The sequence below is a fragment of the Bos indicus genome, chromosome 13 (assembly GCF_029378745.1).
Source record: "Bos indicus isolate NIAB-ARS_2022 breed Sahiwal x Tharparkar chromosome 13, NIAB-ARS_B.indTharparkar_mat_pri_1.0, whole genome shotgun sequence".
In the NCBI taxonomy this organism is placed as follows: Eukaryota; Metazoa; Chordata; class Mammalia; order Artiodactyla; family Bovidae; genus Bos; species Bos indicus.
Window position 1 is genome coordinate 34,669,893 of NC_091772.1, and position 22,959 is coordinate 34,692,851.

At 44.1% G+C, this 22,959-nt stretch overlaps 1 protein-coding gene across 18 annotated transcripts in view; it reads right to left on the reverse strand.

Annotated features, from left to right (window-relative positions):
- The window catches only part of SVIL (supervillin), a 256,109-nt gene that overhangs the window by 42,629 nt on the left and 190,521 nt on the right, over nt 1–22,959 (reverse strand). For 12 of the 18 annotated variants that reach the window (XM_070800945.1, XM_070800947.1, XM_070800944.1 and 9 more), the window contains 4 exons: nt 22,546–22,771; nt 9,489–9,618; nt 5,626–5,673; nt 4,783–4,860 (listed from right to left, as the gene is read on the reverse strand). In XM_070800945.1, coding sequence (XP_070657046.1) covers nt 4,783–4,860; nt 5,626–5,673; nt 9,489–9,618; nt 22,546–22,771 — 482 coding nt within the window. The remainder of the gene's footprint in view (nt 1–4,782; nt 4,861–5,625; nt 5,674–9,488; nt 9,619–22,545; nt 22,772–22,959) is intronic. The other 6 variants (XM_070800956.1, XM_070800955.1, XM_070800953.1 and 3 more) reach the window with 3 other exon arrangements.

The following is a 22,959-nucleotide window of genomic DNA, read 5'->3' on the forward strand; positions in this document are numbered from 1 at the left end:
CTTAAATGGCTCTATAATGTAACAATAAGTATACACACACACACATATACGTATGTATATATGATATATATACCTTATATATAATATATATATCTTGTATATATATCATATATGTGTGTATGTATATCATATATATATAATGCTGCTGCTGCTGAGTCGCTTCAGTCATGTTCAACTCTGCGCGACCCCATAGACAGCAGCCCACCAGGCTCCCCTGTCCCTGGGATTCTCCAGGCAAGAACACTGGAGTGGGTTGCCATTTCCTTCTCCAGTGCACGAAAGTGAAGAGTGAAGTGAAGTCGCTCAGTCGTGTCCGACTCTTTGCGACCCCATGGACTGCAGCCTACCAGGCTCCTCCGCCCATGGGATTTGCCAGGCAAGAGTACTGGAGTGGGGATATATATATAATAAGGTATACGCATATGGTTTATTTACTCACTGTAGAAATGAATAAAATGTATCACAGATCAGATCAGATCAGTCGCTCAGTCGTGTCCGACTCTTTGCGACCCCAATGTATCACAAGTTGCTATTAAATTTTAGAACTCAAAATGTGTAAACAGGTAACATGGACCTCTTTCCCAATGTACTTTTTTTTTTTTTTTTAGCTTTTGACATCATGATTCTCTTATCTTGCTTTTCCCTTCAAAGTTTTTTCTTCCCTCATTTAGAGAAGGGCATAATTCATAGTCGAGTAAGCACTGTGTCATTTTTCAGGTTTTTCTAGGTCTAACTGATAAGATTTAGGATTTGCTGGAAGAGTGAGGGAGTTGGGGCAGAACAGGAATAGAAGCCTTACCCCTTCTAGCCTTTACTCTTTTAAACATAGATCTCATGAACATGGTACAGAAAGAGGAGGGCTAAGGGAAGAGAGAGGGAGGGAGGGAATGCAGTGAAACAGCGGGGAAGAAAGTTGGGTCTTAGGGACGAACAGAGACTTTAGGAAACTCTGCAAAGGGTCAATAGAGAAGAACGTTTTCAGGTCACCATGTTGTTACTTATGGGTTTGTCTCCGTACACCTCAGAAATCACATTTCATTAAGTGTTTCTGACACAGGAGGTGATACACCGAGAGAGAACTAATGTGTGACTAGGATTAGCGTAGCTCTAAGGGTAAGATTCTTCTACAAGCGGAGAGCTTTGTAGATAGAAAATATTGTGATCTGGCTTTTAAAATTTTATCTTACTCACCTTGAGTGAAACTACATCACAGGAAGAAACCATAAAGGCATGTGTTCAGTGAAAGAAATAAAGTACAGCAACAAATCAGCATTCTCAGTTTTCAAAAATGCTGTCACCTTTCAAACCCTGTGCACTGTTAAGGAAATTTAGCTTTGCCACCTCCTTAAGTGATTTCTATCCGTCACCAGGGCCCAGAGCCTCAAGTGACCTGGACAAAACATGGAGAAAGATTTCAACTAGGTTTGGATTTCAAAGTGACCATAATTTGGTCTTGTCATCATTTACCAGCAACCAAGATGAAAGGAGGGCTTCCCACGGGGCTCAGTGGCAAAGAATCTGCCTGCCAAGCAGGAGACACAGGTTTGGTCCCTGGGTTGGGAAGATCCCCTGGAGAAGGAAATGGCAACCCATTCCAGTATTCTTTCTGGGAGAATCCCATGGACAGAAGAGCCTGGTGGATTACAGTCCATGCAGTTGAAGAGTTGGACATGACTTAGCAACTAGAGAACAACAAGATGAAAGGAAGGGCACAAAAGGAAATCTTACTTTGCTATAGCCCTGAGGCAAGCGGAGGAAGAAAATACGTCAAGGCACTTCTCCACACCTATCAGAATGGACAAAATTCAAAGCACTGATGCCACCAAATGCTGGCAAAGATGTGGGGCAACAGCAACACTTATTCGTTGCTGGTAGGAATGCAAAATGGTCCAGCCACTTTCAAAGGTAGTTTGGCAGTTCCTTACAAAACCAAGCTTACTCTTACCATATAATTCAGCTCTTTGATATCCAAACAAGTTGAAAAATTATGTCCACACAAAAACCTGCAATGGATGTTTATAATAGCTTTACTCATAACTGCCAAAAGCTTGGAAGCAACCAAGATGACCTTCAGTAAGCAAATGGATAAATAAACTGGTCCAGGCAGATAAGGACTATTATTCAGCGGTAAAAAGAAATGAACCATCAAGGCATGAAAATACATAGGGGAACCTTAAATGCATATTACTGAATGCACGAAGCCAATCTGAAAAGGCTACACCTTGTATGATTCCATCTGTTGGAGATTCTGGAAAAGACAAAAACTATAGTTAAAGAGATAAATTTCCTGGGAGGGAAGGAGAAGAAGAGGGAGGGATGAGCAGGCAGCCACAGAGGGGTTTTAGGGTAGTGGACTGACTCTGATACGTGTCATTACACACTTGTCAAAATCTTAGCACATACAGTACCAAGAGTGAACCCAACTATAAACCATGGACACTGAGGGATAACAGCTTGTCAACTGAAACACATATGCCATCTAGTGGGGGATGCTGACCGTGGGGGAGGCTGTGGGTGGGGTAGGGGGAGGCAGGAGGTGTGAGGGAAATCTCTACACTTGCTGCTTAATTTTGCTGTGAACCTCAAACTACTCTAAAAAAATCAAGTCTATAAAAAAGTATACTACATATACATATAACATGTGTATTATATAAGTATGCGTGAGTGTGCATTCCAAGTCACTTCAGTCGTGTCCAACTCTTTGTGACTCTATGGACTGTAGATCGCCAGGCTCTTCTGTCAAGGGGATTCTCTAGACAAAAATGAAAGTGAAAGTCGCTTAGTCCTGACTCTTTGCGACCGCAGGCAAGAATACTGGAGTGGGTTGCCATGCCCTCCTCCAGGGGATCTTCCCCACCCCAAACCCGAGGCTCCTGCTCTGCAGGCAGATTCTTTACCGCTGAGCCAGCATGGAAACAGTTTATATTTAAAGATTTCAATAAGGGTGGTGGAGGGAAGGACTGGGAGTGTGGGATTAGCAGATACAAACTAGTATATACAGGACAGATAAGCAACACAGATCTACTGTAACACAGGGAACTATTCTCAATGCCTTGTGATGCACCATTATGGAAAGGAATGTTAAAAAAAAAAAAGAATGTAAAATGAAAGACTTTAATAATGTATCTTTTCTTTTAAAGTTTAACATTAACATGACTTCCCTGGTGGCCTAGTGGTTAAGAACTTGCCTGGCAATGCAGGGTTGTGGGTTTGATCTCTAGTCAGGGAACTAAGATCCCACAAGCCCGCAAGTCACAACAAGAGAATCTGTGTGCAGAGCAACGAAGTCTGTGTGCCACAACGAAAGTCCCTGGACCTCAATGAAAGATCCTGCATGACGCAACTAAGACCTGAGACAGCCAAATAAACAAATAAATACGAAAAAAAAAAGTTTAACATCGACTTATTTCCCCCCTTAGTGACAGAACAGCAGTATTGCTCCAGAGTTTATCCTCATTTTTGAAGTGGACACCAGCTGGTTATGCAGGGCTAGGTTGCTATAGACCTTTACTCCTAACTTCAGAGGAAAGGAGTTAAGGCAAGAGCAAGAAAGGCCTCCTTCGGGAGAAGAAATGGGGCGTTTCCCTTTATGAAAATGCCAGATGAAGCAGGAGGACCCTGCAGACCCTCCCTCTGGCTGAAATCCTGCACCTCTCCCTCAAAGACCAGTCTGTCACCACTAGTCCTAAAGGGACAGAACGGTCATGACCTTAGAGGCCACCTGACCGGCCATGGTCCCCGAGCTGAGGAGACAGAGGCCCTAAGACCAGAGTGACCAGCCAGGTCCCACAGACGAAGGACGACGAGCCCCTGGGGCTCGTCACAGCAAAGGGGATGCCCCCACTTTTTCTAACAATTTTGACCCCAGGGACATTCCAAGGGGAAAAAAAAACCCAATTGTCGGTATTTCTAGCTTTAAACATCATTGCATATTAGGCACTAACAGAATTCCTCAGCCCAGGCTAGGTCTCCCTTCTGGTAGAGCTCAGACAGGGTGCAGCAAGGTGGAAGCTGGGGAAGCAGGACTGTGGTTTCCATGCCAACAGCGCCACAGCAGCCAGCTTGCATCAGGACCACGGCTTCCACCTTGTCTCTTCCACACCCCCGAGTGCTTCCACCACCTCCTCCTACTTGATCAAGGTAAGCAAGATAATCTGTCTCCTGAACTGGAGCCAGGAACACCCTGGGCTCCTTCTTGGGCTCTGGACTCATTTTAGAATATTAACTTAGGGGATTATGTGGTAGTCTGAATGGGAGGGGGTTTGGGGGAGAATGGATACATATACATGTATGGGTGAGTCGCTCTGTTATGCACCTGAAGCTATCCAACATTGTTAATCAGCTATACGCTAATATAAAATGAAAAGTTAAAAAAACCCCAACCCACAACATAGATTAGAGGGGAAACTTTCCTCTTCAACCAGTTTCATGACTATGGGATGAATTAATACCATAAGTCTCCCTAGAGGTCTGAGCCAAGGTTGCGATGTGTGTGTGTGCTCAACTGCGTCTGACTTTTTGTGACCACAGACTGTAGCCTGCCAGGCTCCTCTGTCCATGGGATTCTCCAGGTGAGACTGGAGTGGGTTGCTATGCCCTCCGGGTGACTGACCCAAAATATATGAAGTAACTACATTTACACACACACACACACACACACACAAACACACACACACGCACACACAGAAATGCAGCAAAGGAGTTACTTTCCCAAATGAAGTAAGTTTCTCCCTGCCACTCAGAAATTGCAATGAGGCTTAATACATGTAGGCTTTTCCTCACCTGATTAATAGATACAAAAGACAGGTATTTATGGGCAGCAGGTAGAGCAGGAGAATAAGTAGAAGCGTATACAGGTTCCTATAGAGCAAAGCAAGAGGATTAGAGATGAAAAAAGATGATTTACCAGAGCTGGGTGGAGGAGGGGAAGGACAAAAACAAGGCTTTCTCTCACAGAAAGTTAATTTACTCATTGCAATTTCAATTCTCTTCCCAGGAGAGTCCTTCCTACTTGTTTTATTTTAGCCTGCTAATAGAAATTCCCACAGAAGCACAGTAAATATAACCAAATCAGTTCTGTGCAGTACCTGAGTTATTGGCAAGATGACTGCAATTTACAGAAGATATTCAGACAGGGGATCCCTGATGTTCATGGACCATTTTAACACTGAATATAAACTATCTTTTTTAAAGCCTTTCATGTTTTCTCCATGATTGAAACAAAATTTCACGATGTTTTGATGATGGCCACTCTGATGGGTGTGAGATAGCTAATGGGAGGCTGCTGTATAACACAGGGAGCTCAACCCAGTGCTCTGTGATGACCTGGAGGGGTGGGATGGGGAGGTGGGGTGGGAGGGAGGCTCAAGAGGGAGGGGACATATGTATACTTACAGCTGATTCCTGTCGTTGTATGGCAGAAACCAACCCAATATTGCAAAGCAATTATCCTCCAATTAAAAATAAAATTTAAAGAAAGGGTGGGAAACAGGATAGCTTTCCATGCCGGACTGAGGTGACATCTCCCCTCGGGCTAAGAAAACCAAGCAGAGAGCGGTACCCAGGGAAACCGTCTAGGATGAGAGCTACACGTGGTGAGGAGACCTGTGTTAGAGTCAGGCTTACCCAAAGCAGATTAGAAATGTCATTATCATCTGTAAATCCTCCTTCTTCCTACAGGTTAAAACAAATAGGAGACGTTGCAGAGTGTCGGAAGAGTAGGGTCAGATTACGGTGTCACAAGCATTTTCCAGAACTCTGTGCTGGGTTCCAGGAGAAGCATGCACATGCCCACACAGTCGGGTGGCACAAACAACAAGTGAGCTCATCCCCCATCCGAGGGGTGATTATCTGTAATCTGGGGGTCAGACCAACAGCCCTCCTCACCCTCCTACCCTTTGTCCTTCAATTGACCACATGCTCTTGAATCGTAATTTGGAATTTCAACGGCACAGGCAATTAGAACAGACTGACCTGCCTAGAATTTTGAAGGACTTGTTCTGAGGACAGCACAGAGCTTAGCTTGATTCACTGACTTGACACTTTGATGGAAGCACAGCCAGGTATCAAATCCTAACCTGTGGCTCAGACACAGATTGGGGGTTGTAACCAGAAACTCTATAAAAGGTTCTGACTTCCGGAAAAACGCCTATAACTTTGGATGGTTATTTTGATCAAAGGGCCTGGGAGTCACTGTCTCTGCCTAAATATCAAAGAACAGGCCAAAATGGGGTTGGAATTTTAAATAATGATTTGGGGAAAATACATAACTGCAATTTAGGTGAAACAAAGAGACTTCTGCCAAATCCCTTTTCTTTCAAACTTTGCTTTGTTTCATTTCTCTCCCTCTTGGGATGGGATGAGTGGCTCTGAAAGGATCATGTTCCTGGTGCTGTGAGCCCAGCCAAACCTACAAACTACGGTCTTTACGATCTTTTAAACTAATTCTGTATGCTACAAAAGCAAAGATGTATAAGTCAGGTTAGCATTGTCCTAGACTAAACCAGGCGCAAGAGGAAGGAAAAAGGGACAGCAAGAGAAAGAACCCAAGCTATTTGTTGTAGGAAATGACAGGGGCAGCAAGGTAAATAGCACTCTTAAGTTACAAACCATCCATCCTAATTTTAGGGGGATAAGTTTGGAAAGTAAGGAAGTGATGTTAAGTTACATCGTCTCTTGAGGCACGATTGATCTTTTTGTAGGGAAAGGAAAACACTAACTTATTCCCCAAATTGATTTATGGACCCAAAGAATACATTTTTTTTTTAACCTTACAGGACCCCAAATGAGATGCCAGTTAGAGCACCAAAATTTTGTTTTGTTTTGGGACAAACCCTTCAACAGAAAGAAAAACAATTTAAGATTTTCAAGGCATCCCTCACATCTTTTTTAATGTGGTTATACAACAATCTCTAATTACTCATGGGTTCACATTATATTTTTATTGGATGGCACAGATTTTCACAGGGGAAGTGATTTATATAAAGGCCCATCTCCATTTCCTGCCTCCTTTGCTTTTCCACAGGCTGTAACCCGTGGGACCCTGCTTAGCATACACAATAAAAGCTCGAGGAGGCCAAACTGTAAAATGTTTGGTAACCACGAATATGTGCCTTCAATGAATTCAGAAACTGTGCAGGAAGTGATGACCTGACAGTAAATCCAGTCCCTTTTCCCTTGGAGGAAAAGATGGAAGGTTCCAGAGCTTGTGCCCCTAGCAAGTCTGGCTGCAGCCCAGGCAGCAAGATCCTAACTGCCTGGAGCACATGTCATGAATGCCCTTCCTTTTGCAGAGAAGCATTCAGATACTCAGCAAACCTTGGCCATGTCTCAAGCTCCCCTGTCTGCCTTCCAGCTGCCCCTGGGACTGTCTTAAGGCAGATCAGGTTCAAGGCAGCTCTTCTACCACATATGAGCATGGCTAAGGTGTGGCTGAAATACACAGCCCGCCCTTGGGAAGACACGAAACCGAGGGCACTTCAGAGGCCATGGGAAAACCACATGACCTCAAGAGAACCCACGATTTCCCAATGCCTGCTACAGAAGCCCAAAATAGATGGGCTTATTTCAACTTCAAAGAGCTTATTGTCTTGGGCCAAAGTGAACTAGGTTAGGAGTAGGAGAGCGATGAGTTCACTGCTGGTACAGAACCCCTGAGCCCAGGACAGCACTTCCCACTCAAGCCACGGCTGCTGTGGGCAGGGTTTACCACCCCAGGGGCAACTGCAGTCACTTTCTCCCATCTCTTGCCTCCTGAGAATCTCAGTCTAATGTTAAGGCTGTTCTGATCACATCTACTATTCTGAGCCTTCTGGTCTACCCAGCTTCTGCTGATCCCTGTCCCCTAAGTGGGGCAAAGTGTTGAAATTGATTCTACTATTTGTAAGAAATCTACCTGGCTTTGTACTTTGTAGCCATCCTTTTTACCATGCCATGGGGTACCTGCTTGGGGAAATTTCTTTGCCTCTTTCAACATGACCAAGAGTTAAGAACTAAAGTTACCTTGGAACCAATGCTTTCAAATCAAACTTTTACATAAAGTTTGTGGGCAGTGGCAGTCAATCACTGGAGGGACCTAGTTTTCTTACACTTCTGGATCTCATTCTGGAAATACAGATTTCCTATGTAGGCTCTTTAATATCCAGTCATATTTGAGAGATTTGCAAATGGCTGAGCGTTAACTGTCTTTAGTGATTATCTTTGAAGTCATGTCTGACTCAAAAGAGAGAATTCAAATTGCTGTTCCAATTTAACCTAGGAAAACACAGAAGAGCCATAGGAAATAGTGTCAGAACTCTGTCTTCATGGCCCCGTGGACATACCACCTTCTTATGTACGTTTCTGAGTGCATCAAGGTCGTCTTCATCACTTCTCTCTTCCACAGAGGCTTATTACATTGTTTTAGAGCTGGAAGGGGTCTAGGTGATCATCTGGTTGGAAGCATTTTTCCTTTTTGTTTGAAGACCTGTGATCCTAGCAGTTGGCCAGTGGTGTGGCACAGCGCCCACACTGCCCCCAGCCAGCAGGTGCATTTGCCATCACAGGCCCAGGCAGCAGGAAATCACTGTTCACTTTGAAAGTGTGCACTGACTGGTCAAAAGCTGGTCATTATGACTAGTCATTTAACAACTCATTGGTACATTTGCATAAGAAATGCTTGCCCAGATCGACAACAGTGTGTTACTGAATTTTCTTGAAACTTGTAACATACTTTGCTATACTTTCTCAATGAAAGGCTTACCTGATCATCATGGAACATGACTTCTGTGACATGTCCTCACCGACCACAGTTGTGTCCTCTTGTATATGCATGTTTTAAATCTAGGCCTAGGACATTCAAACCCATATTCTATATGCAACCAATAAACGGTTAGCAGTCAATGAGGTTTTCATTCTAAAGGCTTTAATAAGGTGACTTCCTGGCAGTCCAGTGTTAAGGATTCCATGCTTCCACTGCAGGGGACACGGGTTCAATCCCTGGTTGTCAGAGAATTAATATCCTGCATACTATGTAGTGTTATCAAAATATATATATACACACACACACATCTATATCTATAGCTATATAATATAGATATCAGTTTGGTTCAGTTCAGTTGCTCAGTTGTGTCGGACTCTGCAACCCCATGGACTGCAGTACGCCTCTACAGATATAGGTATATAGATATAAAAGGGTTTAATAACCCTGTAAAATCAGACTGCATTTTAGAAGATTTGAAACAGATAAAAGTGCACACTTCCAAATATAGGAACCTGCCTGCTGATGCATTAGGTATGTGGCACTGTTCCCACTTCTAGGGCATCTCCAGACCTCAGCTGGTGATTAACTGAAGCTGCTGCGGGCAGACTTTAGGTGTGGGCCCTAGTGGCAAGAGAGAGCTGATGCGTGCCAGGGTGCTAACTAGTTAAGCTGTGCATGCTTGCCTGGTGGATGCACATCCAAGCGGGATGTTAGTTAGAATGCTTTTTCTGAGCACAGACAACGCTACCTTCTTCTTGAGTGACTGCTCCGTCTCTTGGATGTGCAGGCTGCTGGTGATGGAGGCTTTGCCGTATTCCTGCTTTCTGTTGAGTCTGTTTCTCCAGTCTTCCTCACCGCTCTTCTTCAACAGTGCTAATCTAAGAAGAAGACATGCCAACCAAAGACTTCAGCACCAATCCTTCCTTGGAAAAGAACCACAATTTAAGCAAGTTAGCCATAAGTAAGAAATGACCATAGCTGCCTAATTTGAATCTTTCTGAATGGCATTTATTTGGAAGAAAGTATGTCTAGAAAACTAATATAATTATACTATGTAGAGTATTATATTTTCTAAGATGGTCCCAAAGGTTTGAAAGTTTGATGGAAAAGCAAATCTGAAGCCTGACTTCCCAGATAAAAGATGGAACATCATTTTACCAAAAGAATATCTCTGTTTTTGCCTTGCTTTTGGGCTGAGGACACAAAGGAAAATAAAAATAAATGTCCCCAGAGAAAAATGTCTTCTGGTGACCCCTTCTAGTCACATGAGGAATTAACAGGTAATGCCGAAGGTGGATGGTACTTATTTGCAGAAAATATAGCAGAAATGAGTTTAACAATTTAAAGCAACAGAATATAGACAATCTCTGGATATCATATGTTTATAATTACAGGTAAAAGCTGATGTTTAAGAATGTTTCTGTTCTTGAATTCTAAGTCACGCTATTTTCTTCCAAATGAACTTGGTCTTTCCAATCTGCCTTCTTAATACAGAAACTTCTCTAGAAACCCATTTTTAAAATGATCACTCCAACTTTCCTCAGGAGATAGCTATATACAAAAAAAGAATCTAATTAACTGAGGTCTTTATCTAACCTACTTCAGGTCAACTATGGTATCACTTGATAAAAAGCTGCTTGGATGTGAAAATTTGTGAAAGGTTATCCTCATGAACACAAGGCTGTTTCAGTCTTGGACATTTAAGTTGGACAAACACAGGAAAGACAAAAGGCACAAAAGTGGCGATCATTAAACTCATTTGAGCTGGTGCTCAAACAATTAAAGATCAGGGGGGGAAATGACTGGACCCTTTCCCTTGCAGCTGGGTCTGCTGGGCTGGGTCTTTTAAACATTTCATTAATACATGTCCATGAAGAGTGTATTTTTAAGCCACATATAAGCCCTATTTTGGCTGTTAAGTCCTGTCAAGTCCCTTCCTTACTGGTCACAATGGAGACTGAACTAGATGGTCTCTAAGGGCCCTTTGACGAAGTGCCCTGACTCCATTAAATAATGGAATTGGAGATGGGATGAAACATATCATACTCCTCATGGAGATAACCTAAATGTCCATCAACAGAGGAATGGATAAGGAAGATGTGGTACATACATACAATGGAATATAACTCAGCCATTAAAAGGAATGGATTGGGTCATTTGTAGTGATGTGGGTGAGCCTAGAGTCTGTCACACAGAGTGAAGTGAATTAGAATGAGAAAAATAAATATCGCATATTAACACATACATGTGGAATCTGAAAAACTGGTATAGATGATCTTAGTTACAGAGCAGAAATAGAGACAGATGTAGAGAACCAATGTATGGATACCAAGGGGGAACAGGGGTGAGGGGTGAACTGGGAGACTGGGATTGACATGTATATACTATTGATATTATGTATAAAATAGATAACTAACGAGAACCAACTGTAGAGCACAAGGAGCTCTACTAAATGCTCTGTGGTGACCTAAATGGGAAGGAAACCCAATAAAGAGGGGAAAGTAGGGAAAACCACTAGACCATTCAGGTATGACCTAAATCAAATCCCTTATGATTATACAATGGAAGTGAGAAATAGATTTAAGGGCCTAGATCTGATAGATAGAGTGCCTGATGAACTATGGAATGAGGTTCGTGACATTGTACAGGAGACAGGGATCAAGACCATCCCCATGGAAAAGAAATGCAAAAAAGCAAAATGGTTGTCTGGGGAGGCCTTACAAATAGCTGTGAAAAGAAGAGAAGCAAAAAGCAAAGGAGAAAAGGAAAGATATAAGCATCCGAATGCAGAGTTCCAAAGAATAGAAAGAAGATATAAGAAAGCCTTCTTCAGCGATCAATGCAAAGAAATAGAGGAAAACAACAGAATGGGAAAGACTAGAGATCTCTTCAAGAAAATTAGAGATACCAAGGGAATATTTCATGCAAAGATGGGCTCGATAAAGGACAGAAATGGTATGGACCTAACAGAAGCAGAAGATATTAAGAAGAGATGGCAAGATACACAGAAGAACTGTACAAAAAAGATCTTCATGACCCAGATAATCACAATGGTGTGATCACTGACCTAGAGCCAGACATCCTGGAATGTGAAGTCAAGTGGGCCTTAGAAAGCTTCACTACGAACAAAGCTAGTGGAGGTGATGGAATTCCAGTTGAGCTATTCCAAATCCTGAAAGATGATGCTGTGAAAGTGCTGCACTCAATATGCCAGCAAATTTGGAAAACTCAGCAGTGGCCACAGAACTGGAAAAGGTCAGTTTTCATTCCAATCCCAAAGAAAGGCAATGCCAAAGAATGCTCAAACTACTGCACAATTGCACTCATCTCACATGCTAGTAAAGTAATGCTCAAAATTCTCCAAGCCAGGCTTCAGCAATACGTGAACCGTGAACTTCCTGATGTTCAAGCTGGTTTTAGAAAAGGCAGAGGAACCAGAGATCAAATTGCCAACATCCGCTGGATCATGGAAAAAGCAAGAGAGTTCCAGAAAAACATCTATTTCTGCTTTACTGACTATGCCAAAGCCTTTGACTGTGTGGATCACAATAAACTGTGGAAAATTCTGAAAGAGATGGGAATACCAGACCACCGGATCTGCCTCTTGAGAAATCTGTATGCAGGTCAGGAAGCAACAGTTAGAACTGGACATGGAACAACAGACTGGTTCCAAATAGGAAAAGAAGTATGTCAAGGCTGTATATTGTCACTCTGCTTATTTAACTTATATGCAGAGTACATCACGAGAAACGCTGGACTGGAAGAAACACAAGCTGGAATCAAGATTGCCAGGAGAAATATCAATAACCTCAGATATGCAGATGACACCACCCTTATGGCAGAAAGTGAAGAGGAACTCAAAAGCCTCTTGATGAAAGTGAAAGTGGAGAGTGAAAAAGTTGGCTTAAAGCTCAACATTCAGAAAACCAAGATCATGGCATCCGGTCCCATCACTTCATGGGAAATAGATGGGGAAACAGTGGAAACAGTGTCAGACTTTATTTTTCTGGGTTCCAAAATCACTGCAGATGGTGACTGCAGCCATGAAATTAAAAGACACTTACTCCTTGGAAGGAAAGTTATGACCAACCTAGATAGCATATTGAAAAGCAGAGACATTACTTTGCCAACAAAGGTCTGTCTAGTCAAGGCTATGGTTTTTCCTGTGGTCATGTATGGATGTGAGAGTTGGACTGTGAAGAAGACTGAGCGCCAAAGAATTGATGCTTTTGAACTGTGGTGTTGGAGAAGACTCTTGAGAGTCCCTTGGACTGCAAGGAGATCCAACCAGTCCATTCTGAAGGAGATCAGCCCTGGTGTTCTTTGGAAGGAATGATGCTAAAGCTGAAACTCCAGTACTTGGGCCACCTGATGCGAAGAGTTGACTCATTGGAAAAGACTCTGATGCTGGGAGGGATTGGGGGCAGCAGGAGAAGGGGACGACAGAGGATGAGATGGCTGGATGGCATCACTGACTCGATGGACGTGAGTCTGGGTGAACTCCGGGAGTTGGTGATGGACAGGGAGGCCTGGCGTGCTGCGATTCATGGGGTCGCAAAGAGTCGGATACGACTGAGCAACTGAGCGACTGAACTGAACTATGGGTATATGTATAGCTGATTCACTTTGGTGTATAGCAGAAAGTAATACAACATCATAAAGCAACTGTGTTGTTTTACTCTAAGTCATGTCTGACTCTCTGTGACCCCATGGGCTGCAGCACCAAGCTTCCCTGTCCTTCACTATCTCCCAGAGTTTGCTTAAATTCATGTCCATTAAGTCAGTGATGTCATCCAACCCTCTGTTCCCCCCATCTCCTTCTGCCCTCAATCTTTCCTGGCATAAGGGTCTTTTCCAATGCAACTATACGCCAATAAATTTTTTAAAAAAAACTGAAGGAGAGGTATATCACACTGTACAATAAAAGTTTAGTTAAGCAAATAAGAAAACAAGTTTTACAGTAAATATAAGCCCATGTACATCTACAAATTCATTTATAACAATATTGTATACTTGCCTATTTGTTTGGTCAAATAAGGAAGGTAAGCCAGGAAGACTTTCCAAAGGGAGCAAGAGCTTCAAACTCTGGACCTTTCCCCTCATCCAACCTCTTCCTCTTCTTCCTTCCTTTCCTTTCTCTCTATGTGACTGCAGATAAGACCCAAACGTTTACTCTACGAAACAATCACTCATCTGTGATATTGTGATTTATAATACACACTTGGTTATTGTCCTCTTTGCAGGTACAGAGCTCCCACAACTTGGAATTTCCTAAATGATGAGAGTGATAAATGTGTCAACTTATGTGAATGAGATGACCTTTAGAAACATGTATATGGGGATGTGTTGCTGGGAGAACCAGACATGTGATTAGATGGTTAGAAGTTTTAGTCCCACCCCCTGACCTCCAGGAAGGAGAAAAGGGCTGGAGAGTAATTAAGTCACTGGCCAATGGTGGCTCAACTCAATCATGTCTATGTAATAAAGCCTCCACAAAAAGGCCACAAGGACAAGGTTCCAAGAGTTCTTGGTTTGGTGGACACGTGGAGGTTTGGGGAGGGTAGCACACCCAGGGAGAGCATGAAACTCCACACCCTTTCCTCACACCTTGCACTGTCCATCTCTTCTAGCTGGCTGTTCCTTATATTGTTTTTTAAAAAGTTATTTTTGGCTGAGCTGGGTCTTTGTTGCTACTTGGGGGCTTTCTCTGGTTGCAGAGAGGTGCCTGGGCTTCTCACTGCAGTGGTTTCTCCTGTTGCAGAGCACAGGCTCTAGGCATGCGGGCTCCAACAGTTGCAGCCCACGGGCTCAGCAGTCGTGGCTCCTGGGCCCTAGAGCTCAGGCTCAGCCGTCGTGTGCACGGGCTTAGCTGCTTTATAGCATGTGGGATCTTCCTGGATCAGGGATCATGTCCCCTGCATTGGCAGGGAGATTCTTATCCATGGTACCACCAGGGAAGTCCTACATTCTTCTATAAACACTTGAGGTCTAGTAAATTAGAATATTTCTCTGAGTTCTGTGAGCCCCTCTAGTAAGTGATTGAATCCAAGGAGAAGGATGTTGGAACCTCCAGTCTCTATCTGGGTAATGGGCTGGGAGCATAGATAAGGGCCTGGACTTACAACAGGTGTCTGAAGACGGGCGGAGGGACTGTCTTGCAGGACCCAAGCCCTTACCCTCTGGTCTGATCCTATCTCTGCATAGACAGCGTCAGAATTGGGTGGAATTGTAGGACACCCAGCTGGTATCAGACAACTACTCAGTGGTGGTGGGGGATGGAATCCACTTGGAAGTCAGAGTCAGAATCTTGTATCTAAGTCAGGCCCCGTGCTGTGCTGTGCTGAGTCCCTCAGTCGTGTCCGACTCTTTGTGCCCTACATGCTCTCATTCAGCCCCAGATTCTATCATCTGTGACGCTTGACAGTGCTCTGCCTTCTACAAGCACTAGTTCATGTACTTGAAAAGAGATTCTAAATCCCCTTAAGGGTTTCCATCTGGAGGTCAGACTATATACGGACTAAGATTGATCTTTCCTCCAATTATTCTGAAATGAGTCAGTTTTCTTCTAATAGGAAAAATAATTGAGTAAAATCAAATCATGAAACGAAATCAAGAGCATGTGCATGCTGCAGTAGGGCCTTCAAAGTGTCTATAAAGAAGACTTCCAAAAAATAAGCATGCCAGCACTTTCACGCCCACACAAAGATGTATTTCTAATTCATCATCTTGTGAACACAGACATTGGCTTCACTGATATTCTCCTTACAGCTCAGAACCAGCTCTCTGACTTCACCCTTGACCCACGAGTCATTATTCATCTTGGCTACCTTACCTTTCGAATCAGATTAGAGTCCAAGTGATTTCAGAGAAATTAAAAAATGCAGCCTCAGAAGTTGGGTTTATGATCTACTCTAGGTCTTTAAAGACATTCTCAAAATAAGATTCCAAAATCTGAAGCAATGGCAACATCATCTAAAGAATCATACCCTTTCCTCACACCTTGCACTGTGCATCTCTTCTAGCTGGCTCTTCCTGGTTATAGTCTTTTCTTTTTTAACTAATAAATTTATTCTTGGTTGTGTGGGGTCTCTGTTGCTGTGTGAGGGCTTTCTCCTGTTGCGGGGAGTGGGGGCTACTCTCTAGCTGCAGTGCATGGACTTCGCACTGTGGTGGTTTCTCTTGCTGCTTACCTTAGTGGCTGCTTTGGGAATGGAGAACTGATTTAGAAAAAGGCAAAGCGTGGCTCTTTCATCACTCTATGGTCCACCATGTATTCTGCTAATACGCCCCACGACCTCTAAGAGCCCAGATATCGTTATCCTGAATGAGGCAAGGATGCACACACAGGCCAAGGATGTCACCACTCAGGTCACCCTGCATGTCACGGGGGCAGGGAGCTATGGTTCCATCCCGGGCATATCCTGCCTCCCATCCTAGGGCGTGGCTTCACTACTTGTGTGTGAGCTCACCAGGCATGTTTTCACTCGCATGTGTTAGAAACTGCATTGTATGTATGTATATATATACATTTTTTTTTCCCTTGCTGGGATGGCCTTCAAAGGATTCGTCCCTTCCAAGAACCTGAAATCTTGCTTCTGGATGTGCTGGCAGGGTCATTCTCAGGATGACCATAGAAAGTCTCACTTCCAAAGACTACAGAGTAACCAAAATAATATGGAAGAAACTGAGCTTCACTTGAGCCCACATGGCCTGAGTCCAGCCCAAGCCTGCAGACTGCAGGTAACAGAAAACTTGAACACCCACTGAAACACACATGTATTATTCCTGGCCCTCTTGATTTCCTACTTAGTGTTGAACAAGCTCAGGAAGGTGGGGGGACCTTTCCAAACGCCTTCTCTCCTGCAGTCTCACAACCCTCCTGACTCCCTGCAGACCCACTATGCACTGCAGAGGGCTGGGGAGCTGAGCATCTGGTCCTACATGGGTGTGTGCTGTCACTTCAGTCATGTCCGACTCTTTGCAACACCATGGACTGTAGCCTGCCAGGCTCCTCTGTCCATGGGATTCTCCAGGCAAGAATACTGGAGTGGGTTGCCATGCCCCTCTCTAGGGGATCTTCCCAACCCAGGGATCGAACCTGTGTCTCTTGGGTCTCCTGCATTGGCAGGGGAGTTCTTTACCACTAGCGCCACCTGGGAAGCCCACATGCCATAAATTACTGCCTAGGCAATTCAAACAGTCAGTGCTTTTAGCATCCGCCAAGTCCAAGTGCTATTTGCAGGGCTGGGATGTTGAGAACTGGGCATCTGCTTAATTTACTACTGCTTAGTTCGCTACTACCAGTGAGTAGTCCCTTGTTATTTACCCCGAGACCGAGCCCAGGGCCACCACATGGGTATCTGTCCGGCCACTGGGGAAGTGGTTCTCCCTCCGGCCATAGCCCATGTGTTCCCAGCAGGCAATACTAGCCCAAGGCAGGACATTTCAGCAGCACTGGTCTGAGAGCTTGACTTGATTGGAACAAGTTCTGCAGGTTCACAGCAGTCAGCATGGAGTCAAGTGTGGGCCGGGCAGATCGTGTGCCTCTAAGCTGCTGTACAGTTTTTTCTTCCTCCTTTAAAAATGTCCCGTCATTTCAGAGAATCACAGGTACCACACAGACGTGGCTGAAAAGAGTGCAGACTAGTCCTTAGACCAGATCTTGGGTTGTGGCTGATTTATAGGCTGGAGGAGTGTACTAATAGATCTTTTAAATGAGGACAAATCAAAGATCAGAAAAGGAGGCAGCAAAGGAAAAAAGGCATGCCTGCCCCAAGCTCTTACATGAACCTGGGGCCCTCTAGTGGCTGAACTCTGAGGCTGCAAAGTGAGAACCTCCAGTCTGGCTGCGTGGATGGTGGGACTCACAGGGAACACAGGGGACCCCCGCCGGGGCCTTAGAAGGCAGGAGTCGCAGGCTCACCAGAGGCACGGGTGGCCTCTTCAACATTCCTGGGAGTTCAATACATCCTTAAGCTCCATCAACATCCCAGTGGAAGACTGGATCTTTTGCTCTTTTTAGTCATCTTCTCCACCCCAAAGTGAAAGCACAGATACAGGTGTTTCAGTAACTGTGGAAATAAGATTTCTAAAAGCCTAATCTACTTTTAAAGAGGTGTCAAAGATTTTATCCTTAAGCAACACAAAATGTATCTGATTTACCATGGTTTTCAAAGAAGTCCCCCATTAGGGACAACTTAAACCCAATACTTTGGCCACCTGATACAAAGAGCTGACTCATTTGAAAAGACCCTGATGCTGGGAAAGACTGAGGGCAGGAGGAGAAGGGGACGACAGAGGATGAGATGGTTGGATGGCATCACCGACTCAATGGACCTGGGTTTGGGTGGACTCCGGCAGTTGGTGATGGACAGGGAGGCCTGGCGTGCTGCGGTTCATGGGGTTGCAAAGAGTTGGACACGACTGAGCGACTGATCTGAACTGAAACCCAAACCACGTAGGCTGTTATGAAACAGTGATGCTATCAATTCGATGGGGAAAGCAAAATATATCCTCAACTTTAGGCTAGTTATGATCCAAACTTGACATTCTACATGTCGGAAAGATGAAGACAGAAAAGGAACTTACAGATATGTTTTCTTGAGCAACACATATATTGTAAAAGAAGAGGAATGTATGGAAGAGTTCCTCTAATTTCTCAGTTGCTACGCTTTTCTAAATCTTAGTTTATGTCTATGAAACAGGGATATATAGGCTCCTTCGAAGGGCCATCTTCAGCACTCTGTGATGTCACACGAGAGAAACACAAGAGGCACCTCTGTGGTCCTCGGGCGAGAGGACTTAAGATGCTCAAGTCCTGGGTTTCCCTGCTGGCTCTGTGGTAAAGAATCCACCTGCCAATGCAGGAGACACGAGTTTGATCCCTGATCCAGAAAGACCCCACATGCCACAGAGCAACTAAGCCTGTGTGCCACAACTACTGAGCCTGTGCTCTAGACCCCAGGAACTGCAACTACTGAGCCCAAGGGCCTCAACTTCTGAAGCCCGCATGCCCTAAAGCCCATGCTTTGCAACAAGAGAGGCTGTCGCAATGAGAAGTCCGGGCACCCGAACTAGAGAGCAGTGCCTGCTCAATGCAATTAGATAAAAGCCCATGCTACAAAGAAGACTCAGCATAGTAAAAACTAAATAAATAAAATTACTAAGAGAAAAAATAGTCAATTCCAAGAAAATCTTTGAGTCCAGACAATTTGCCAGTCCATACCACCAGCTTTAAAGAAACAAAAACAAAAACAAATGATGCTCAAGTCCTGAGCAGGAAAGAGACAGACCCACAAGATCAAGGAAAACCGAACTACATCCTCAGGCTGTAGTTGTTTAGAAGAAATGATGAAGGAAACTGGCAAAGTCCAAAGTCTGGTCTCCAAGAGTCTGAACCCTGAAAGTGAAATTCGAAACAAGTGATGTCAGGAACACACGAACTGAGAAAATTAGTACAGGAAGAGGATGGATTCTTCCTAGCACTGCTGTCTAGTTAGAATTTCTGTCTTCCAGGGAGAACATGTTTGCTGCTAAAACACAGCAGCCTTGCCTCATGTATGGAGGGAGAGAAACTAAGCCCAGCCCCTCTTAGGGTTGGCCCTATTCACCACGTGGCCCCAGGGCCCCTGGAATTCAACCTCTCCTATGGTGAAGCAGGTGATCGGAGGAATTAGAATAAGGTTTAAAAGGTCTACTTTATTTGTCACCTCAAAAAAAGCAAAGCCCAAATAAATATTATATGAGGAGCATTCTTATTTTAAATGGTCAAGCCTCATAATTATTTAACAGGAGGAAGGACCAATGTCCCTCCACTTCTTGGGGAAAAGCTAGTGTGTGGACCGTAAAGAAATATGTAGCTCTGCTACTTCAGCAAAGTGCAAATAAAAGTACCATTGAGGTAAGGGGGAAAGATCTCTGGCCGTATATTTTGTCTTGGCATAGTCTATTACCAACGTAGATGCTAAATCAAGTGTCCCTCTTTCCTTTTTAAATGTGCAGTTTGTCAAGGAAACTGAATAGCTGAATATTTAAGAAGCATTCTCACGATCATGGGTCTGGACAGACTGTGGCCGGGAGCCCCTTGGGTCTGTGGGAAGGACTGTCTCTCGCCGGCCAGAACGTCCATGCGTACACAGCTAGTTGGTTTTCATCCCCCTTCCGGGCAGCTAATAGCAACCTTACAGCCACCCTCCAACTCCTCAGACATCCACAAAGCCTGGGTTAGGAAGCTGCACCTTTACAGCATCTCACATTTTTTTTTATTTAGAATTTTACAGTAGAATTAGAACTGCTTTCAGAAAAAAAAGAAACTAAAATTTGCTAAGCACAGGCAAGTGAGCCAAGAAGGACTGCATAGCAGTTAGACACAAAACTTCATTAGACATCCTGACAGACAGAATACACCCCAAGACGGGAAATCTCTTTCCAAAGCCTTTGAGAGAAGGGAGTATATTGGTATCTTCTACTGGAATTTTACCCCAAGAACGTTTTCTGGTGTGTCAAAGATCAGAACTTGTGTATTAAGTGATATTTATCATTAATTTCCTTAAACGATACTTCATCCTTTTACCTAATCAGTTATCAATAGTTGGGTCTTTGGACGGTGCAGAGAAAAGGGTACCCTCCTACACTGTTGATGGGAATGTAAGTTTGTGCAGCCACTATGGAGAACAGTATGGAGGTTCCTCAAAAACCTGATCCAGCGTCCCACTCCTGGGCATGTAACTGGAGAAAACCCAGCCTACAAAAGCCATGCCCCACAGTGTTCATAGCAGCACCATTCACAGTAGCCAAGACATGGAAACAATGTAAAAGCCCATCAGCAGAGGAATGGGTAAGGAAGATGTGGTCCATATACAATGGGGTACTACTCAGCCATAAAATGCAGTGAAATATTGGCATCTGCCGCAACACGGATGGACCTAGAGATGATCATCCTAAGTGAAGTACGTCAGACAGAAAAAGACAAATACTGTATGATATCGCTTACATGCCGAAGCTAAAAAATAATACAAATGAACTTATTTATGAAACAGAAACATACTCATAGAAATAAAAAACAAAACTTACGGTAACCAAATGGAAAAGCAGGGAGATGGATAAATGAGGAGTATGAGATTAACATATATACACTACCATATATAAAATATCAATCGATAAACAACAAGGACCCACGGTATATAGCAACATCCCATAATAACCTAAAGTGGAAAAGAACCAAATCACTCTGCGGTACACCTATAACTCACAACAACATTGCAAATCAACTATACTTCAATAAAGACATAGTAAGGACTCTGGATCAAGCCCTCTGTGAGCTGGGTTTCTGTGGAGGAGGACTTCATGCCAGAATAGGCCAAACACCTTCTAGTTAGCTCACCCCAACATCCAAGCCTCCTCAGTCTTCTAAGTATTCTGTACTGTGAATTTTAAATAAGCAAAGGTGAAAGAAAATAAGCTTTAGCATTCTCATTAACTTGTTGGTTGAAAAAGTCTCCATCTATCTAACATTTTGTGAATATTATTCCAAGGTTTGACTTGAAAAAAATGAATGAAGAGTTTTCACTGTGGTTTATTACATTGTCTCAACTAGTTGGAAATGTACTTAGAGAAATCAGAGTTGCCAGTGCAGTTCAGAGGAAGAAAACTTCTGAAAGGTGGAGGTGCTAAGGGAGGGGGGGTGGGGATCCAAGTGGGTGGAGCCATACTTCTGCCAATCAAACTAGGAAATTGAGGAGAAGCTTCTTCACCCAGTCCTCCGGTCACTTACATCTTTTACTAAAGGCTAACAAGGAAAACACCCCAAATATTTAACTCTGATTCTTAGTACCTGCCCTCTTTCAGTTCAGTTCAGTTCAGTCGCTCAGTCGTGTCCGACTCTTTGTGACCCCATGAATTGCAGCACGCCAGGCCTCCCTGCCCATCACCAACTCCCAGAGTTCACCCAGACCCACGTCCATCGAGTCAGTGATGCCATCCAGCCATCTCATCCTCTGTCGTCCCCTTCTCCTCCTGCCCTCAATCCCTCCCAGCATCAGAGTCTTTTCCAATGAGTCAAGTCTTCGCATGAGGTGGCCAAAGTACTGGAGTTTCAGCTTTAGCATCATTCCCTCCAAAGAAATCCCAGGGCTGATCTCCTTCAGAATGGACTGGTTGGATCTCCTTGCAGTCCAAGGGACTCTCAATCTCCTCTCAACCCTCCATCACTCTTTTGAATGAAATGAGGTTTTGGTGTTATTTAATCCTCAGATACAGTCTTCACAGCTATTACCTGATATGAAGTGTCTAAATGCACTGCAGAAGTCATCCATTTTACTTTTTGTAACATAAACAAAACTTTGATTCAAATCCCAAGGATTTGTGTCCTAAATCTGAATTTATCTCCAATCCCTCCACACATATTTTCCATCGATAGATAGTCACAAGCAGCTATGCATTCAATTTCAAGCCATGCAAACCTGAAAGGAAAAGAGCCACCATCTGAAATCCCTGGCTGGTCAGTGAATTTAGTATTAAAAAAAAAAAGAAAAGAAAAGAAAACAGAAGCAGCAACCAAAGAAGCAGGCGAAAGTCTGTTTGCTTCCTCATAGAGTTTTGAACCAGCACCTCCCAGCTTTATCAGTCCAGACACCAGAATGAACGTGGTTAGCTTTCAAACTTCCTGGAAGAACAGCACATTCCCTTGTGTAGTTGGCTTCATGATTTTCTCCCATTGCCTGTTCCTCGGATCTTTGTCTGAAAGCAAGCTGTAAACTGCCATCCCACCCCAACGGAATTCCTTCTCGGTCATGAAATCTCATTACCTTTCTTTAATGGACATGGTTTTGCTGGGGGAGTCGAGGCTGCCCTCCACCGCCGGGGCTTTGATCTCTCCAGCAGCAAACATCGCACACGGGCTCTGATACCGCTTCTCCTGAGGCTGTTCGGAGGGATCCTGCGGCTTCCAGGACACCGGGGTTGCAGTCGGAGCAGCCGGTTTCCCAGCAGCCGCGCCGGTCTGCTCAGAAGTGGGTTCCCCGAACTCCGCGGCTGGGAAGGAAAGGAGCCCTGTCAGCACTTACTCCCCCGGGCAAACATTCTTCAAGCCCTTCACCCCCGGATGATCCCGCACTTAAGAGTTCAATCCGTGGGCACGTGGCAGGTTACCCAATCCCCTGGGGTTTATGCAAATCTGGGGCACGCTCGTCCCTGAGAAAACCAAACTTCCCAGCGGATGA